Raw genomic sequence first — 21,216 nt, 5'->3', positions numbered from 1 at the left:
ATGTCAATCTCTTGCACTAGAAACTTCTTGGAAAGATTCTGCGTCGAAGCATACAATATGGACTCGATGAAACACGACAGTTTTCTCTCTGCTGATCTCTTGCCATCTCTTGGAGCAAGAATGAACCAATCAACCAAGCTTCGTAAACACATAGTCTCTCCTTTTGATCCACGTTTCAGGTGTTTATTACTTCTAGACTCTCTACTTTTGTATATTTTCCCGCGTTCTGTCTTTTTTCTTTTGTTTATATTCTTGAATGGTGGCTTAATGTTTGATTCAGGGCATGGGAGATGTGGCTAGTTATTCTTATGATCTACTCAGCTTGGATTTTTCCTTTTGAGTTTGCCTTCATCACCAACAAGAAACATTTGCTTTTCATTGTAAACAACATTGTCAATGGCTTCTTTGCCATTGATATCATTCTTACCTTCTTTGTCGCTTATCTAGACAGCCACACTTATCTTCTAGTCGATAATCCTAAGAAAATAGCTATAAGGTAACGAAAACTACAAAAAGCTAGTATGGTTTTGCGTTTTAAAAGGAATCAGATTCTCATAATAAGTATGTCTATCAGGTACCTTTCTACTTGGTTTGTCTTTGATGTCTTCTCGACAGCTCCGTTTCAGACTCTGCGTCCTCTGTTCAACTACAAGGGATGCCAAATAGGATTCAGAGTTCTTCGCATGCTCAGGCTACGGCGTCTTAGGCGAGTGAACTCGCTGTTTACAAGGTTCATTTTCAAAACTAATTAAATTAAAAGCAAACAATTTTCTTTGAGGTAACCATTTCAAGAATCTACATAAATCTTAATCTCTCTCCCTCATCTTTCCTAATTTTTTCAGACTCGAGAAAGATATCCGTTTCAACTACTTCTCTACACGATGCACAAAATGTTGGATAAGCTTGAAGATAGCTTGAGGCATAAGTTTCCTATTTGTGTTATGTTTATCTAAAGTGTTATAGGAAACTTATATGTTATAGATAAATCCTAATGAGTTTAGGATAATTAGGTAACTCCTAATGAGTTTAGGAGACTTACGAGTAGTATAAAAGAAGAGGTCATGAGATGACCTAATCATAGGTGTGTGTGTTTGAAGCTTAAGGTTTTGTGGAGTTTCCTTAAGAAGTTATTAATAAGAGTTGAGTTCCTGCGTTTGTGTTATTGAGTTCTTAATCTACATTGTGGTATCAGAGCCATGGATATTATACCAACTACTGAGAAAACAAAAGATGGCGGAGGGCCGTCTATACAGTGTCCTATGCTCAATGCTACAAATTATACCGTGTGGGCTATGAAGATGAAGGCAGCTCTCAAGGTTCATGAGGCGTGGGAAGCAATTGAGTCAACGGATGAAGTTAAGGACAAAAAGAATAACTTGGCGTTTGCGCTATTACTGCAGTCTATCCCTGAGAGCCTTGCGTTGCAGGTTGGAGAACTTGAGTCGGCGAAGAAAATATGGGAGGCTATTAAGACTCGTCATATCGGCGCAGAACGAGTGAAAGAAGCAAGACTTCAAACATTGATGATGGAGTTTGATAGGTTGAGAATGAAAGAAACAGATAGCATCGATGACTTTGGAGGAAAATTATCTGAGTTGGCTTCACAATCAGCTTCACTAGGAGTAGTGATCGAAGAAGTGAAGCTTGTTAAGAAGTTTCTCATGAGTCTTCCTAGTAAGAAGTATATACAAATTGTGGCAACTCTAGAACAAGTCCTAGACCTCAAGACAACAAGTTTTGAGGACATACTGGGGAGGTTAAAGGTATATGAAGGAAGACTCCGGGTTGAAAGTCAAGAAGATGAGGATAAAGGAAAGCTTCTGTGGACAAATAATGAAGGGCAAACAAGCCAACCATCGAGACCTCAAGGTGATCAATCTACTCGCAGCTACTCTGAGGGAGGAAATCGTGACTATAACAACACCTATAGAGGCAGAGGTCGTGGACGATCCTTTTACAGAGCAAGAGGTCGTGGCCGTTATAATGGAGGGAGAAATTATAATGCAGGAAGAGATGAGAGCAGAGATGCGTCACATATAACTTGCTTCCGTTGTGATAAGGTTGGTCACTTTGTGGCACAATGTCCAGAGCTATTATTGAAGTTACAAGAGACAGTAGAAACAGAGGGGACAGATACACAAGAAGCCGAGGAGCTCTTAATGCATGAGATTGTGTTCTTAAACGAAAAGAAGGTGCTACCAGAGAAATACATAGCAGATAAGAGAGGAGAAAACACTTGGTATCTTGATAATGGAGCATCGAATCATATGACAGGGGATATAAGGTACTTTTCTAGGCTTGATGACACAATCTCAGGAAAAGTACGCTTTGGAGATGATTCTTTAATAGATATCAAGGGAAAAGGCACAATCTCATTCACTGACATGAACGGAGACGCAAGAAAGATGACGGATGTTTACTTTATACCGGAGTTAAAAAGTAACATCATCTCTTTGGGGCAAGCAACAGAGGCTGGTTGTGATATAAGGTTAAGAGGAGAATCATTGACAATGCACGACCAAACAGGGAAACTTCTAGTTGCAACCAAAAGATCAAGAAACAGGTTGTATAAAGTACGTATGGGAATCAAAGGAGGAGACTGTTTCTTATCAAAGACAGAAAACGAGACAAGCAGATGGCATGAGAGATTGGGACACATAAACACGGAGACAATACGAAACATGATAGAGAAGGAACTTGTAAAAGGTATTCCTAAGGCTTGTGTTATTGAGAAGAAAGTGTGTGGATCTTGTGCACTTGGCAAGCAAGCAAGAAGAACATTCCCAAAAGCCACTACGTTTAGAGCAACAAAACCACTAGAGTTACTTCATGGAGACCTTTGTGGTCCTATAACGCCGATGACACAAGCTGGAAATCGTTACATATTTGTGATCATTGATGATTATACAAGGTATATGTGGGCAATATTGCTCAAAGAGAAGGGCGAGGCCTTTACTAAGTTCAAAAGGTTAAGAACAGTAATTGAAAAGGAGACTGGTGAGAAGATTCAAACCTTACGAACTGACAGAGGAGGAGAGTTTGTGAGTCATGAGTTTGATAGCTACTGTGAAGGTGCAGGGATAAGGCGACATCTTACAGCGCCTTATACACCTCAACAGAATGGCGTGGTTGAGCGCAGAAACAGAACTCTCATGGAGATGACGAGAAGCTTGCTGAAGCACATGTCGCTACCTAACTATCTATGGGCAGAAACTATAAGGCACGCCACATATCTCATTAACCGAGTGGCTACAAGAGCCTTGGGAGATAAGACACCATACGAGATGCTACGAAACAAGAAACCGAATATAAGCCATGTTCGAGTGTTTGGATGTGTGGGATACGCAAAGATAGAGGGAACACACTTGAAGAAACTTGACGATCGAGCTCGTATGCTAGTACACCTTGGTACAGAACCTGGATCAAAAGCATACCGACTTTATGATCCAGACACGCGAAGAATTGTTGTGAGCCGAGACGTTATTTTTGACGAAGAGAAGAGCTGGAATTGGAGTAAAACGGAAGGAGAGAAAGAAAGTAATGAAGGTTTCATTATCACAGGCAGCGAGTTTGATGTCTATGGTAAATATGAAACTCCTTCCAAGACAACTACAAATACAGAGGATGCAGGAGAAGTGAGTCCGTATGTGTCTAATGAGAAAACAAGTAGTGGTGAGGAGATTGGTAATGAAGGAGAAGCTGTGCCGCTAAGAAGATCAGAGAGACAAAGTATACTACCTAAGTATCTAGACGATTATGTCTTGCTATCAGAGGAGCTTGGAGATGAAGTATTACTCCTTTTGAATGATGAGCCAAGGAACTTTGCAGAGGCAAGAGGATCAAAAGAATGGACAAGAGCATGTGAGGACGAGATAGAGTCGATCGAGAAAAACAGAACATGGGATTTAGTTGATCTACCGTTTGGCGTCAAACCAATAGGTCTGAAGTGGGTGTTTAAACTCAAACGTAACGCCGACGGAAGCATTAACAAGTTTAAAGCAAGATTAGTTGCCAAGGGTTACGTACAACAGTATGGAGTTGATTTCGAAGAAGTTTTTGCTCCAGTTGCAAGACTAGAAACAATAAGGTTACTAATCAATTTGGCTGCAGCTAACGGATGGGAAATACATCACCTTGATGTGAAGACTGCATTCTTGCACGGCGAGCTTAAGGAGGTCGTGTACGTGAGTCAACCTGAGGGTTTTGAAAGAAAAGGCTGCGAGAAGAAGGTTTACAAGTTGAACAAAGCTTTGTACGGTCTGAGACAAGCTCCTAGAGCTTGGAATAATAAGCTTAATCAGATTCTTATGGAGCTTGAATTCAGCAAGTGTACAAAAGAACCTTCCGTCTATCGAAAGAGTATAGAAGGAGAGCTTCTTGTGGTTGCAGTCTACGTTGATGACTTGCTTGTGACAGGAACCAGTAAGAAGTTTATTAATGAGTTTAAAAAGCGTATGTCAAGCAAGTTTGATATGAGTGATCTCGGCTTGTTGACATACTATTTGGGAATGGAAGTTGTTCAGTATGATGGAGGGATAACGCTTAACCAAAGTCGCTATGCCAAGAGGATTGTAGAGAATGCAGGATTGTCAAAGTGTAACCCGGTTCTAGCTCCTATGGAGTTTGGTCTCGTCTTAACGAAAGCAGAGGAAGAGAGGGAGATAGACGCAACAGAGTATAGGAGGAGTATTGGATGTCTAAGATATCTGTTGCACACGAGGCCTGATCTGTCGTTCTCAGTGGGAGTATTGAGTCGCTACATGCATAGTCCGAGAGAGTCACACGGCGTAGCCTTGAAGCAGTGCCTGCGATATCTTAAAGGAAGCACAGATTATGGTCTGGTCTTCGAGAGAAGCATGAAGATGCCGAGATTAGTCGGGTATAGCGACAGTAGCTTTAATGTTGATCCAGACGACGGGAGAAGTACAACGGGACACATCTTCTATCTAGGAAAGAGTCCTATCACTTGGACTTCGCAGAAGCAAGACACCGTCGCACTATCAAGCTGTGAAGCCGAATTCATGGCAGGAACGGAGGCCGCGAGACAGGCGATATGGTTGAGAGATTTGTTGAGTGAGGTTACGGGTCAGGCGAGAGAGAAGATCTTGATCAAGATTGATAATCAGTCTGCCATTGCCTTGACTAAAAATCCAGTCTTTCATGGAAGAAGTAAACACATCCACTCTAGGTATCACTTTATAAGAGAATGTGTTGAAAGAGAGATCATAGAAGTCGAGCATGTACCGGGCACTGAGCAGAAGGCGGATATTCTCACTAAGGCATTGGGAAGAGTAAAGTTCAGAGAAATGAGAGACTACATTGGAATGCAAGAGTTGTCACAAGATGGTTTCAAGCTTAAGAGGGAGAATGTTGGATAAGCTTGAAGATAGCTTGAGGCATAAGTTTCCTATTTGTGTTATGTTTATCTAAAGTGTTATAGGAAACTTATATGTTATAGATAAATCCTAATGAGTTTAGGATAATTAGGTAACTCCTAATGAGTTTAGGAGACTTACGAGTAGTATAAAAGAAGAGGTCATGAGATGACCTAATCATAGGTGTGTGTGTTTGAAGCTTAAGGTTTTGTGGAGTTTCCTTAAGAAGTTATTAATAAGAGTTGAGTTCCTGCGTTTGTGTTATTGAGTTCTTAATCTACACAAAACTCATTTTGGTAAGTCCTAAAAGCAGAGGAAACTATATTTCTTTTAACTTACCACGTATGGTTTTCTATATCAGGTCACTTTGTTTACGGTGCATTATGCTGGATGCTTGAACTACCTCATTGCAGATCTATATCCTAATCCAAGGAAAAGATGGATTGGAGCTGTGTACCCAAATTTAAAGGAAGCAAGCATATGGAGTAGATATGTGACTTCTCTTTACTGGTCCGTTACGACATTAACAACAACAGGATATGGAGAGTTACATGCTGAGAATCCAAGAGAGATGTTGTTCAGTGTCTTGTACATGCTCTTCAACCTCGTTTTCACATCTTACCTGATTGGAAATATGACCAACCTTATCGTTCACTGGTCTAGCCACACCAAAACCTTTGTAAGTTCACTTTACTTTCTTGACTCATGACCGGGCCTGAGATTTTGAAGGTATAAACAATTTAGTAAATATTGGATTAATAAAATTTTATGTTTTAACAATTTGGGAGTTCTATGTTTTACATATATTCTCTTAAATTTTGAGAGGCCCTAAGCCAATGTTTCAGGACCAACCCTCATGTCATCTGTTCTGTTAAACTAAGTAAGAAAATCTGATTATTTTCAATTCAACAGAGAGATACTGTTAGATCTGTTTCAGAGTTTGCATCAAGAAACCAACTCCCACCAAACATACATGACCAGATGTTATCACACATCATCTTAGAGTTCAAAACAGAAGGTCTCAAACAACAAGAGACGTTGAATGGTTTGCGCAAACCGACTCGGTCAAGTATTGCAAACTATCTCTACCTCCATATTGCTCAGAACGTTTACCTCTTTCAAGGAGTTTCTCATAACTTCCTCTTTCAGTTGGTACAATAAAAAAATATACTCATTTGTAAACTCTTTCTTGTTCATTTCTTTTCTCTAATGAGTCATGTTATATTGTTCCAAAAAAGGTTTCAGATATCGATGCTCAGTACTTCCCACCCAGAGAAGATGTAATTGCACAGCACGAATCTCATACTGATCTTTACATTCTTGTCTCAGGGGAAGTGGTGAGTGACTTAGATTGCAAATCAATAACGTCATAGGAAGGTTGAAGTTACACTCTTTAACATTTTTACCCTCTCTGGTGGTTATTGTACAGGATCTTACTGCTTACATTGACGGTGAAAATCAGGTATGCGGACAAAATATTTAACTACTAGATAAACAAGAAAACGGAAAAATAAGTTGTAATGAACATGATCATCATCACATTCATCAGATTCAAGGGAAAGCAGTTGCTGGAGATGCATTTGGAGAGATTGGTGTTTTATGCTATACACCACAGCCTTTCACTGTTAGGACAACAGAACTATCTCAAATACTACGGGTACACAAAAAATCTCTCATGAGGGCTATGAGAGCTCATATTGAAGATGGACGTATCATAATGAACAACCTCTTTATGGTAAGTAAGCAAGATGCTATTAATGGAAGTTTAGTTTACGTAAGGTGTTTTCACAAAATATCAACTCGTTTTTATATAATGAAATTTTCAGAAACATAGAGGGCAACAGTCAATAGCAATTGATGTTGCAAAGAACCAACCAGACTTCCTCCGGGAGAGGCTTGGTGGTGGTCTAAAGAGAGGTGAAAGAAATGAAAGTGATCAAGGAAAAGGACTCAAATACTTACAACTGGACGACTCAGAAAACATTGATTTGGAGTTAACCAAATGGATGGATTTAAGAAAAGATGGTCCTAGTGAAACGAGAAGAGGTCAAGAACATAGGATAGAGATAGAGGAAGAAGATAAACCAAACAAAGATATTGATGAGAGAATTTTCTCTAATGCATATCTTGCCTCAACGTATCCACATTGCAGATTCAAACCTAGTAAACAAGAACCAGCAACGCCGGAAGAAAAGAGAGTTACCATCCACTTGAAGTCACAAGGAAAAGTTTTGCCGAAGCTGATAATCTTACCTGCTTCCAAAGTCGAGCTTCTAAGACTTGCAGGTAAGATAATTTACTTCTTAATGCGAAGTTTCAAGAAATTAAGACAAACCAAGAATTTGCAAAGTAAAGAATCAATAAGAAACACAAAGACTTCTCCATAAGGAATTTATCATATTAAATGTGTAATTATGCAGGTGAGAAATTTGGAAAACACAGCTTCGCAATGGTCACCAATGCGGACAACGTTGAAATAGATGGTGTAGATGACATTAGAGATGGTGAACATTTGTTTTTTTACTACCAATGAGTACGAAGGTAAAGAGTCTTGATGTGACTTTTATTATTTACCATTTCCATAAGCCCAACTATGAGCCCCACTCTATTAATCCAATCAGAACATGTACCTATCCTTTGACTAATTTTCAAAATTATGTTTTATCTCTAGGAACCCTTGAATTTGCAATCTAAATGTAAAACAACCAAAACGAATAATCTAGACACCAACGTAAAAGAAAAATAATAGTTCTATATCGAGATCTATTATATTTACTTTGCGCTCACATCCTATTGTTTTTGATCTCTACTCTCTCTATCTCTCTTTCTCAATAGGAACATAATTTGACGCAACAGAAACTTCTCACAAGCTTCATCGTCTCTCTCCTCCTCACGTTTGTCTTCCTCATCTCAAAATCATCATCTTCGAATCAAGAATACCCACAATAAGGACAGAAACAGATTCTGGGTTATGTATTAAATTTAAGGATTAAATATCTAATTGTATATAAATGAATTAATTAGCTAGGTGATTTAGCTGAGTCGCAAGAGTTTGTTGATTATATTTTTATGCGTAAGAGCATCTCCAATTAATATACAGCTATATATTTTTCTTTAAAATAAAAAAAAAAAAAAAAAAAAAAATTCTCTAATATAGAGATGAATTTGATTTAATCTATGTTTTTATAATCTAATTTTTTTTGTTTTAGAAGAAAATATAGAAAAATCATATTTTTACTTTTATATTTAAAATGATAATAGTAATTATCTGTAACTTTTCTATAAATAGAGGAATTTTACTATAGAAACGAAACATACATTAGAGTAAATATACTCCTATAATAGAATTTTTATATTTTACAAGCAAATATAGAGACGAAAATAGTAGAGGTTAGAAATGGTCTAAGATCGAAGTAACACAAAGCTTTCATGTGCGACTAGACGCCAATATAAGTTTTTCTTTCTTGAACAATAAACTGTTTTTGTTTATTGACTATTATTTTATCGATATCCATATGTCTAATTTACAAGTTAACGAGAACAACAAAAGTATATCTATATATATTTTCTTTTTTACAAAAGTATAAATGTTAATATGAAATTACATCTTAGATAATTAATATTTTTGCATAACTATCCTAACCAATCGCCTTATTATATATTCTCGATAACTTTCCCTCTAAAACAGTCTCGACTTTACAATTTCAATCATCGCCAATATCAAAATTGTCCAATACTTCAAGGTTGACTTTGCCTGTTAAAAAAACAAAATAAAATTTATTATTACACATATAGTGCTTTCAGAATCATCTATTCTCACTTTAACCTCACAATCTTTTTGGATTTAGAAAACAAAACCATACTAATTGTTTTGTACCTTAGTGGCAGAAGATGAATAGGTGACAGATTTTGAAGTCGCAGTTGTAGTAGTAGACATCGTGGAGAGTCCCAAATCGTAAGCCAATGATCCATCTGGTTGAAATATTCCATAATTCTTCTCCGAAATAGGACCAGGTTTCATATCCTCATTGAACAATGCGAATATATAAACCTCTAGCCTGGAACTCCGTCTTGCCGGAGTCCCTTCTCCGGCTAACTGTCTCATCATAAGATTCTTTATATACGTGGCAGCATTCAAAGGAGACGCTCCAATCTCTCCAGCATCTCCTTTGGATGGCCACCCTGTTTCTGCAACCCTAACTTCTATGTTACGGTACCCTAGTTTCGCAGCAGCGAATGCAACCGCATCAACTTGAGCATACATCATGTTGTCGTAATGCAGACCTGTGCTGGGATCGTTCATGCCGACGTTACGGTTGAATAGAACATAGTCGATAGGGATTGTGTTAGGGTTGTCTTTGTAGGCAAAATAAGGGTAAGCATTGATCCAAAAAGGAGATCGCGTGGCTTGCAAGAATTGTAGAAATTGTTGCATCACGGAGGTAACCTCCGGCTTGAAACTTCCGGCTGATGGAGGATAAGATTCGGCTAGGACGGCGAGAGAGCTTGGAGACGAGACTTGAATGTATCTGTCTAAACCTAACTGGAACAAGGCTTTGTGGATGTTGATCATTGCTGGCATCATGTATCTGTGACGAAACAGAAAAAAAAGTAAAACAAAATTAAAATAGTATTATTGTATAAAGACTATAATACAATACTGTAAACAGCCGGATTCATACTTCATCTTTGGTTAAAATGGTATGTTTATAGGTTAAATCTGAATGTATCTAATTAGATTAAGACAATGATTATTAAATACCCGATTAAACTAGAGTCATCGTCGGTGAAAAGCTCGTTTCCGACCATGATTCCGGTGATACTTGTGGCCGGTATATAGGGTTTGATGTGAGAATTCACCCACTGAAGAGCTTGTTGAGGATCTTGTAACAACGTTAAGACCTGATTTTCGATGGTGACGATGATCTCTATGTTTGAATTTGCAAAGGAACTAAGAATTTGAGGATTTGTGTCGTATATTCTTGTTTTGTTGATCCTTAGAGATCTCAAGAGGTTAATAACTTTATCAGGTGAAGGCAAATTGTCACCAACTTGTCCGTAATTGATGCCAAGAGACGTAACACTTCGTAGTATATACCCTGCATTGATTTTCAATGAATGAATCGGTATGTTCGGAAAATATTGCCAAAATCCATAGGTTTCAAAAATAATTACTAATCACATAATGCCTGAAAACTTTTTTCATAATGTTTTCATGAATTTTTATTAATTTTTTTCTCATTTCTCTCTTACTTTTTCAATGTTACATTTTTTATTGTTGAAATGCTCTTGCCCCAGATATATTTTTTTTAAATATATTATTTCAACCCGAAATGAGAATTTTAGATCCGGTTACAAGCATGATTCAGACAAAAGTTTTTTTTTTCGTTTTTGAAAAGTGCTCTAAAGTTTATTAACTTATTATCAATAACATACGACCTAAATATGACAAACTAGTTGACAAAAAAAATAATATATATATATGTGACAAATTAATAAAAAACGTTATAATTAAAAATCTTAGACGACGTTGCTATTTTCTTACGCGCAACATACGGCATAAGTTGAGAAATTTTAATATCTCATAGAAAAATATAATATAACGACGAAAAAAAATCACCTGAAGAAATTAGAGAAAACAGTAGAAAAACATTAATGAGATTAGGAAGTCTCGTGAGTGTTCTTGATGTCATGTCGAGGAGAGAGAGATTGTGAAGCTTTTGGGTTTTAAGAAAGTGTTTCAGGAATATATATATAGACTACACAAGAAGCCAGGCAAGTTGAAGAATACTTTTCTTTGCTTGTTTGCTTTTTTTTTCTCTGAGTTTTTTTCCTTTATTTTGTTAAAGTAAAAAAGGTTTTTGAAGGTTTTGATTTTTTTAATGTTATTAGCTGTTTGCTTTGCCTTCCCTATATTACTTTTCACACTTATGCCTTTTTATCCAGTGAGGGCTTTCTATAAACCAGAAGGTAGGATCTCTTGTAAAATATACATATTAGGTTTTGTCGTTTTGAAATATTTATACACATGTAAATTTTGATTTTTAAGTTTACAGAAATTTTCTAAGATCGTTATTTTAATTTATTTCACAAAAAGAGTTTTTAGAGAAGAAAAGATATTTCATTAAAGAATAAATATACATTTATACTTATGTGATTAACTAATCTAGATTTAAAGTTTAGAGTTAAAGGGTAGGGTTTTAGAGGCGGGGGTTTAGTTTTTTCTAATAATTTAAAATTTTTAAAATATAAATTTTTAAAATAGTTTCAAATAGCGAATTTTAAAAAGAAAATCTGAAAATAAAGAAAAAACATTTGATTTTTTAAGTTGAAATAAAAATTCGAAAATATAAAATTTCAAATTTGAGAAAAAATAACTCGAAACTCTAATAATTATAAAATTTTCTTATTTACTATTATTTTATTATTTATATATCTATAAAGCAATGGGTAAAATGATTTTAAATTCTGTAATGAAACTTTTTGATATTTTTCTGTTTCAAAATCTTTTGATGACAAAAATGAAAAACTTAAAGAAAGCTATCCGAAAAAATTGCCCATAAAATTATGCAGATATATTTTAGTCGGGCGGATCCAGATTCGTTTTAATATAAGGCATTTAAATATTTTCTTATGCTAATATTTAATTTAAAGATATTTCCATAAATTTTAACACTACTTATTAATCTTTTTTTTGATCAAAAACACTACTTATTAATAAAATAAAAATTATGGTGGGATACATGCCCACACCTCTTCTTGCCGTAGATTCGCCCCTGTTTATGACAATGAATTTGCATGCACATGTAGGGAAAGACAATTTGTGTGTTTTGGTTACATGTATTCTACAAGTTGTGCTACCAATTACTTTGGACCATTTGTTGTTTTTCGGTGGCAATTAAGTTTGATCTTAAACCAATATCAAAGAAACAAATTTGTTGAGATACTTTATGACAAACTCATCGACATAGATTACAAAAGTAGTGTACTTTTGTAGAACAAGAATAAAATTAAAAGGCAACAAAGTAACAAAAAACTATAGATATAAATTATATGTAAAAATTTTTGTTATTGTTAACGGTGATGTGGTGTAGTCGAATCGTAACACTGGGAGATTTATAGTGTAAATATTCAAATTTTAAAGAAGTCAGTTGTACATAAATTAACCAAAATTTTCATTTTACTTTAAAAAGTTTTCATCTAAACAACAAAAAATAAAAATAATTATGGGGTCGGTTGACACCACCCCCCCCCCCCCCTCCCCCTCCTTCTCATGTGGCTCCGCCACTCATACACTATAATTTTAGAACAAAAACTAATCACCTCTGTCTATCTCATAGGACTAACAAACCACCTATCATTTAAAAGTTATTTATATACTAATGTTTACATGTCTCATCACCGTATTTATTCTCAACAAAATAATATGACATAACTTTTGAAATATATGACATGACATCAATTTAATTGTAACATTTATACTTTTCATTATAAAATTTATGTTTTTGTAATATTTTAAATATGGTAACAACTATTAACTTTTACATCAATTTATATATCATATTTTATATAAATATATAAATTTTACCAAATTAATTATAAGAGTACATCAACAAATATATAACTAAATCAACGCTAATCAAATAATTTTTTGATAAAGCAAAACCAAAGAAACACTAATTATTTTTATTTTTATAAAATTTCATTTTAACTATTTAAAATTAAATAAAATCAAAATGAAATAGTTTAATCATGTCAAAATAAAGACACAAAATACAACTGTGATTATTATTATGTTCAAACTGTTAAAGTTCAAATATTTCAATAATAATATCTAATGTAAAATAAAGTTTATTTAAAAATTAAAAAAATTCTCTATTTAAACTATTATTTATGCATTTGTAGGAAAACTCTTAGTTTTCTATATATTGAGTTGTGAGAAGAGAACACATGGACTCTTCTTAGTTTTCTATATATTGAGTTGTGAGAAGAGAACACATGGACTCTTTTTATATAACGATAATTTATTACATTAACTTAATTGCGTATGAGTTTTTCTTCATTTTTATAAATTTATTAGGAGTTTTTTTTCAACTATTAGAACTACTAAAACTATGGATTAATAAACTCTATTCCTAAAATGTGCTACAAATTAAGGGACAAAATTTACTATCAAGTATAATTGGTCAAACAAGAATATAGGAATCAAGGCCCCATATCGATGTGAATGTAACTTTTGGATTTGCCTTTACCTTAGATGATGTTTGTTTGTGGTTTTTAAAATAGTTATTTTTTTTTTCAAAAATCATTTTACATGATACATCCAGTCCAGAATGAGATTAGATTTTTATATTTTTTTAGGAAAATCAATTATTTTCCCATTGCATTTCCAACTTTTTTATCAGATTCTTAAAAATTTTAGACATTGATATCGATGTATTTTTATTTCTCTATCTCGTCGCCGAATACTACCTATCTAATGCTGGTCTAATATGTTTAGATGGCCTAAGAAATTTTGTAACAACATATTTTTTTTACATTTTTTACTATATATAATATAAAATATCACATTAGTTTTTAACTAAATAAACTGCATTAATAGTTATTAAAGATATTATAAAATTAATTATATACCAATATTTGTTAATATTATGACCAAAATTTTCACCATAATCAATTATAATTTTCTAAAAACAATTGTTAATACAAAATCTCACATTTAAAAAATAATATTTTACTTAAACTTATATTTTATTAATTTTAACTTATATTTTATATGATTTTATTAAAATTTATATGTAAACATAATTTATGTTTATTTAATAATAATAATATTATTTGTAAAAATATTAGTTTTGTTTATATAATTTTTATTAATAAATATGTTACACGGATAATGAAAAACAACTAAACAAATTAAAGAAGTATTAGTTGCACTGGTCTATGAGAGTATTGGATTTTTTTATTGACTAATAATTTTCTAAGTAATATTTATCTAAAAAACTCTGCATAGTTATAAATATTGATAAAAAAATAGAATTATATCTCTTTAATTTGGATATCCTAATCGGTAATTTAGATGGTTACAAAATTCAGTTTCCGAAATCAAATTTAAAAACTTTAAATTAAAAAAGTAAAATAATAAAACAGAAGCTTAAAAATAAAACCAAAATTTGAAAATAAAACATCAATTTTTAATAACTAAAAACTATTTTAAACAATCAACACTAGGAACGATTAGTTAAACTGTAACTATATAAATTTTGCTGTAGAATTTAATCTATAAAAAAAATTTGATGTAGTTATATACAATGTAGCTAAAAAATTAAATAAGAGAAATAAAAAAAAAGATATTTCTACAGTAATTATTTTGCTTTTAAAAAGGGTTCTACAACTATTTTTTAATTATTTTAGCATTAGCTTTGAAAATTGCTTAATGCATTATTTGTAATTTATATGGTTATAAATAGAAGAGAAACTAAAGATAAAACTACTAGTTACAATCAGACGATGTGTACTTTGAGACTTGAGTTTCCACCCTAGTTTCCTTGATATACGATCTAAAGGTGGAAAGTCCACAAAATTTAGGGCCTTTCCGATAATTCTGGCGAGATAAAAGGCATCACCGGTCGACTAGAACAGGTGAAGATATTTAAACTCATTAACCTCCCCAACATTTAAATCTTAGCACGAATATGGAGACAAGGTTTCCAAATGTTACAAAAACCACCCTTCCTCTTTATCTCGGACGACAATGAGCACAACAATCTCCGATACACGAGCTTGAAAGATGTGATCTCGAGTTCCGATGGCTTTGGTTCATTCTTTAGTCACTCTGTTCCTTCGCAAGACGGGATTCTCTTGTCGGAAATGGATTCTTCAAACATTGCCATTAGAAACGAGCTAGTGAAAAGAGCAGCTTCGATGTATCTTCAGTCTTCTATGATCGTATCAGCTCCGGACACGAACTGGTTTCAGAGATTCTGTCTGAAGGCTAAGCATGCGGTTGATTGCCTCAGACCGGTTTACCGGATTTTTTCTCGGTCTAGTTAAAGAGATGTGTTTTAGAAAGGGTGATTCCGGATTGTAAATGTGTAAATAATGTATGTTATAATATAGTTAATCAAATAAAATTTCAAGAATCTTCACTTCAATCTAAAATATGAGAGAAATGATCATCATTATACCATGTTAAGAATCATACAATTTTTAACGTTTTTATTAGCCCGTTTGGAAGAATAATTCAACGTTTCTTTTCTCAGATCTTCTGGAGCTTTTGTGTCCACAAACGGCTGCAAAGAAAAATAGCAAATTCAAAAACATGTTACAACACCAGCAAGACCGATGATTCGTATTTATTAGATGCTTAAAATGTGGAGACCAAGGTGGGATGTCTCATTCAGCTAACTTAGACCGGCTTTGAACACTAGTCTAGAGCCTCAAGCACAGTTTGGTTTGTCATTGAGTTTCACCGATATCAAATCCAGTTTGAAAGTGTTTGGATTAGTTCATTAATCCATTACTTAATTTTTGATTTATTTTCTACAATGAATTAGTTCATTAATCCATTACTCATTTTGTATAGGTCAAAAGAGCGTTTTACAGTTTCTAAAGAATAACATCGGAAACATTAGCACTATGAATTGAAACAGAGGCATAAGATTTTATATAGAAAAGTATCCTGCTTATACGTACATTTACCACACAACATCAAAAAAGGCTCTTCTGATTTTACACAAGTTACATTGAAACGCTTATACATATATGTAAATATATTCAAGAAAATCGAACAACACGATCATGTCTATACAACAAAACACAAGAAACGGCCGATATGATCGCCGGAACGAGGAGAAAAAGACGGTGTCCTTGTCCCACCTCAAGTTTTGAACAATATTCTTGATAATTTAAATCATCAGACTTTTCTTCGAAAATGGTCTCTAGAGTAGGGGACATTGAACACCTCCGACGAGAAATCATCGGAGCAGGCGCCATCTCTGCTCTAGTTAAAAAGCTTCTTCTTCCTAACTCTGATCTAACCATGATAGCTCGATCTTTTCGACCTTTTCTTCTTATTCTTTTTTTTTTAACTCAACATCAACTTTTCATTAACCAAATGTGAATACAGGATTGCAAACCTCAAGAGATTTTAAACCCAACATACAACCGACGAGATCTAGTATCGCCTAAGGAACACTGGAGTCGAAACTGGTTTGGATCCAAGACTACCCAATCTAATTCATCGGTGTATTTTTCACCACGATGAGACGAGTTCTTCCCACGACCCGAGAGGAACCGTCTCTTAACCACCTAATTAGACCTCATGATACAGACACATCTACTAACATATGAGATAAGCCTAAAACCGAGATTACAGATTATCCCAGGCTGTTGGTCCCTTAAGATCGGCGTGATAAACTTGACCAGACAACATCTCCACCATTAGGCGCGTTCCCAGAATAGTTTTGTATCACCTGCTTTCAACATCCTGATCCTCAGCCAAAAACCAGACAGAACCATCCGGAATGAGAGATCGAGCTTTAGTAGCGAACGCGAACTGGAACTCAACACCTAAAAGGCGCATTCCAGTCTCAGTTCATATCCGTCTTCTTCCACTGCCTCGATCCTTAGCCAAAAACCGGACAGACACATCCGGACTGAAAAACGAACATTGACGAACGGTTGACAAGACCAGTACATACTTCGTATCACCGCTTCAGAAGGTGCAAAACTCATACCACCGGGATGACCTCAGACCAAACACCGGCGCAGGGAAGTATAGTTCCGCCACGCTTCCCGACCAAAACCAGTCCTCCGGTTGACTACTCCGTCGGCTTGTGTCTTGGAGCGTGATGTCCCCGAGAACCAGGGAACAATCCTTCATCCACCGCACTGTAAAAACTCTTCTCTGACTGTCTCAGCTCCACGCTAGGAGTTAGATCCGTCATAGAGAAGTTGTCAGACCGGTACACGCGCCGTCGTCGTGAAGCACTTGTCGAAGATCTGAAGATGGGAAAACCAGATCTGACAAGTTCTTCGATCCTAAAACGCCGACTCAACTCTCCTCAGTCTCACGGACAACCTCACCGCCTCTCCAAAGAACGCCGGGAACCGTCACCGTCGAGCTGAAACGCGTCTCCGCTAGGGCTCGAACTGGCTCAGAGAGGCAAGTATATCGGTTGGGATTGATTGGGGAGAAAAAGAGCAAAGGGAAAATAAGAAAAGGGAAAGGGGATTTGCCTCCGGCACCACCGCAAATGGCAGGCCGGAGCTAGGGTTTCAATATGAAGAAGGCGGCTCTGTGTTTTCTAATTTGGAGAGTTGCAGAAATGAGTTTTATAACACACCGAAAGGTTCAAAAAAAAAAGAATCTTTGTTGGTGTGACGAATCGATATGAATCACCCCTTTTCTTCTTATTCTTTAAATCTTTTAAAGAGAAAGTCGTGATGAAAGTATTTGGTTTCTAATTAGTTTCGATGTTGAATTATAGGTGTATATATAGAGTCTAATGCACGGCGACAAATTTTTTTAAACACGGTTTTTATTTGTTGAGAGAGAAAATTTGAGAAAAGAAAACAGGTGGATCAACGGCTGTCTGTGCTCCACATTAAGCTAGTGGTATGTGTTACTACACACGTACGTACTCTTTTGATATCGACAAAATTAGATATTGTAAAATAACGACAAGGTTTTCTCCATTATTTTGCGATGCATAGAAACAAACAAAAACTATATCAAAACACACACACACACAAACAAAACAATATCAAAACTTTCCGAAAAAAAAGCTTCTCAAAAAAATATATTTGGGATATTTTTAACTAAAATGATTATACAGATTGTTTTGAAAATTTAATAAGGATATCCAGTCTGAACTATAAACCAAATTTGTCAAAACAATACTGTAAGTATGTATTGAATTATATAATATAAAAATAACCAAGATTTTTAAAAATAATTGAGTTTAATTTCATGTACGGAAAACCAATAATCAAACTGATTTCCTTGGGGTTGGATGTTCATAAAAACTTAATTTTCGAACTACGCATTTAATATATATATTTGAAAAGCTTGATTATGGATAATACTATATCAATTCGAAAACTATTGTATATGTATCCACCTCCAAATAAATTCAAAATATAATTATTATTTTTAAGAGAATAGCATACTTCAGTTGACGATTTATATATTTTATTTTCTTGCAATTTTATAACTTTATATCGTTCACATTTTAGCTATAAATATCATAACACTGTCGGTATGATATTTAATATTTTCTTAAACCTTTCAATTTTTGTGTCAAAAACATATGTTTAAAGATATCATTTTCAAAAGGTTTTAATAGACAAATAAAATAATTTCTCAAAATATCAAAATAATCTCACAACTTGAATTAGGGAGAATACGACATGAGAAGAAGAAATACGGAATTTCGGAGAACTATAAGAGAAGTTGAACTAGTTCTAAGAGCATCATTATTGCACAAACCCATTTGGGTTTTTAATTTTTTTTTTTTGTCCGAATTAAAAAAAAAAAATCTGGACCAACCGCGGGTTGCCACATGTCGTGGAACCCACAAATAGTAAAGAGAAACCGTTCTTCTATTCGCAACTTTGCGTGGAGTTTGTTTGTGTTTTGTAGGGTCCACCTTCCCTTTTTTGTCTTAAAAATCCTCATCCGAAACCGCGTTATTAATGCTCTAAGTATCTATCCCGTTTTTGGTTTGGCAAGTCTTGTTTGTTTAGCTGCATCTCTACGTGGACATCTCTACGTCGAAGAGAGACACATGATATATTTCCAATTAAAGTTTTGGTACATTCAATATATCTTCTACAACTTCCAGAAGTTTTTTCTTCGGATTCTATTTCTACATAAACAGATAGCACTTTGCTTCTTATCAACTTCGAACAAGTTACTCTTTTGAACCCCCAAAAGAAGCAAAAAATATTTTTGAAGGGTTACACAAATTTATTTCTAAAGTTTCAATACTTTACCAAATTTTCAAAAAATACTTTACCTTTTGTGGATAAGAAGATCAATCATACGGTTCACGAGTTTTTTTGTAACACCACGGTTTGTTTGTTTAAATATACTTTTTTTGTAAATAAAATTTTTAGAAAAAAATCTTTATCTCAAACTTCTTCTGGTTAAGGCGAAATAACAATCAAACCATTCTAAACCGAGAAAAAGCCGGTTGAAATATCTATTTTCTTACTTTTAAGTTGCTTTAATGTCTCTATGATCTTTTGGTGATTTATGGACGCGATCAATAAACAGAGAACCAATAACTTGAATTATTTTCAGGAAAAAGAGACTTGCAAGCCTGAGAACCAAGAACATTCATCAAGAGACCGTCTAGATGCGAATCTTCATTTTCTATATCTATTTTTACACTGGATGCGGTAACAGTAGAAGTTTCGATTGCTCCAATACATTTTGTGTTAAGGTTCAGATACTGTTTTTACGACTATTGTGTTCTTTAGGTTCTCCGGTAAGATGGAGCCGTGGAGCTTTATTGGGTATTGCATCGTGACTTGTTATGTTCTACTAAATTGTGCTTATTAGCAGCTGAATGTGCCTTCATATTACTTCTTTAGTATGAGGAAATGGATCAAAAATTCATAGTTAGTAGTTTAAAACATGTATTACAAAAAAGTAGTTTAAAACTTTAAAATATCAAAGTTAACAAATGTGAATATCATTAATGATATTTTTAGCGTAAACCTATTTTACCAAAATAAAAACTATATAGAAATAAAATTAACTTTGAATATGATTTACAAAAAATATCATTAAAAATATTCGAATTTTTAAACATTTATTAAAGATAATAACTAGATTTTGATATGTGCTTCGAAAGAACAGATTTTTTGGGTTGTAAATAAATTTTGATATGAAATAGTATTTTGAGATTTTGTATATTATTAATAAGTCATATTATATCAGATAAGAAAATTTGTTTAAAATATATAATTTATAGATTAATTTATTTGAGATTTTGTATGTACACTCTTATATAATTATTTCTTAGGTATCTGTATTTTACTTGGACCCAAAAACTAAACTGAAAACAACACGAAAATACATGTTCAGGTCATGGTTAGAGAAAAATACCTATTGGATTTATTTGGCCCCTTGGTCTTTGTTTGAGTCCGGGTACCTAAAGTATCCGAAATTTCTTGTGTATATTATGTATATTTGGATATTTCATATATGCTTTCAGTGTTACAAAAAAAAATTAAGTTTCAGATTTGAATTTTTGGCTGTAGTTTCAGATTTCAGTAAAAATTTCAAAAATATTTAATTATATTTTGGGTAATATAATCATTTTTATAATTAATGTGTAAATATGTGTTTTGTTTTTGGACCCGTGGGTCTCTATTCGAGTTCCTGTACCCAAAGTACCTGAAATATTTTATGTATATTATGTATGATTAGGTATTTGAGATATGTTTTCAGTATTACAAATATTTCTTTAAGTTTAAGATTTGAATTTTGGGTTATAATTTTGGATTTTGGTAAAAATTCAAAATTGTTAAATTGTATTTTGGGTAATATAATCATTTTATAATTAATGTGAAAATGTTGAAGGTCTATATTGAGCATAAAATATGGTGTATAACAATATTGCATAACAACCATAAGTTAGGTGATAAAGTATAATAGAAAAGAAGTATGTCACATGAAATAAAGAGTAATAAAAAATAAGATTCATTTAAAATATTTAAAAATTAGTATGGTTAGAATAATTAGCGGTAGGATAAAAAATAATATTTTTTGACAAAAAAGATAGGATAAAAATAATATTTTTTTGACAAAAAGATAGTTATACATTGG

General features: G+C 33.9%; 4 protein-coding genes across 4 annotated transcripts; 2 read left to right on the top strand and 2 right to left on the bottom strand.

The window, feature by feature from the left end:
* LOC108820040 (potassium channel KAT2-like) lies at positions 1-7,762 on the top strand. The gene is made up of 11 exons (XM_056992053.1): positions 1-179; positions 281-496; positions 575-730; positions 843-892; positions 1,639-1,646; positions 5,737-6,054; positions 6,288-6,527; positions 6,614-6,712; positions 6,805-6,837; positions 6,925-7,110; positions 7,202-7,762. Exons 1-11 carry the CDS (start codon positions 1-3, stop codon positions 7,760-7,762), a joined length of 2,046 nt encoding a protein of 681 aa, XP_056848033.1.
* A 1,243-nt stretch (positions 7,763-9,005) lies between these two features.
* LOC108831109 (glucan endo-1,3-beta-glucosidase 11-like) lies at positions 9,006-10,531 on the bottom strand. The gene is made up of 4 exons (XM_056992860.1): positions 10,522-10,531; positions 10,138-10,474; positions 9,253-9,964; positions 9,006-9,129 (listed from the first exon to the last, which is right to left on the bottom strand). The coding sequence occupies exons 1-4, from the start codon at positions 10,529-10,531 to the stop codon at positions 9,055-9,057; spliced, it is 1,134 nt and encodes a 377-aa protein (XP_056848840.1). The 3' UTR covers positions 9,006-9,054.
* A 4,414-nt stretch (positions 10,532-14,945) lies between these two features.
* Positions 14,946-15,517, top strand: LOC108821602 (uncharacterized). The gene has a single exon (XM_018594605.2). The coding sequence runs from the start codon at positions 15,090-15,092 to the stop codon at positions 15,426-15,428; it is 339 nt and encodes a 112-aa protein (XP_018450107.1). The 5' UTR covers positions 14,946-15,089; the 3' UTR covers positions 15,429-15,517.
* Positions 15,518-16,018: 501 nt separating this feature from the next.
* Positions 16,019-17,786, bottom strand: LOC108831106 (uncharacterized). The gene has a single exon (XM_018604675.2). The coding sequence runs from the start codon at positions 16,416-16,418 to the stop codon at positions 16,152-16,154; it is 267 nt and encodes an 88-aa protein (XP_018460177.2). The 5' UTR covers positions 16,419-17,786; the 3' UTR covers positions 16,019-16,151.
* Between the last annotated feature and the right edge of the window lie 3,430 nt (positions 17,787-21,216).

The sequence above is a fragment of the Raphanus sativus genome, chromosome 8, assembly GCF_000801105.2.
Source record: "Raphanus sativus cultivar WK10039 chromosome 8, ASM80110v3, whole genome shotgun sequence".
NCBI lineage: Eukaryota > Viridiplantae > Streptophyta > Magnoliopsida > Brassicales > Brassicaceae > Raphanus > Raphanus sativus.
This window is presented reverse-complemented; position numbering and strand designations above follow the sequence as displayed.

Bases quoted from the DNA above. Each gene is read 5' to 3' on its own strand.
- LOC108820040 (XM_056992053.1), top strand. From the start codon at position 1: ATGTCAATCTCTTGCACTAGAAACTTCTTGGAAAGATTCTGCGTCGAA. The intron at 6,055-6,287 runs GTAAGTTCACTT...TCAATTCAACAG, and splicing joins CTAGCCACACCAAAACCTTT to AGAGATACTGTTAGATCTGT. The intron at 6,713-6,804 runs GTGAGTGACTTA...GTTATTGTACAG, and splicing joins TTCTTGTCTCAGGGGAAGTG to GATCTTACTGCTTACATTGA.
- LOC108831109 (XM_056992860.1), bottom strand. The intron at 9,965-10,137 runs GTATTTAATAAT...GTTTCGTCACAG, and splicing joins GATGACTCTAGTTTAATCGG to ATACATGATGCCAGCAATGA. The intron at 9,130-9,252 runs GTACAAAACAAT...TTTTTTTAACAG, and splicing joins ATTCATCTTCTGCCACTAAG to GCAAAGTCAACCTTGAAGTA.
- LOC108821602 (XM_018594605.2), top strand. From the start codon at position 15,090: ATGTTACAAAAACCACCCTTCCTCTTTATCTCGGACGACAATGAGCAC.
- LOC108831106 (XM_018604675.2), bottom strand. From the start codon at position 16,418: ATGGTTAGATCAGAGTTAGGAAGAAGAAGCTTTTTAACTAGAGCAGAG.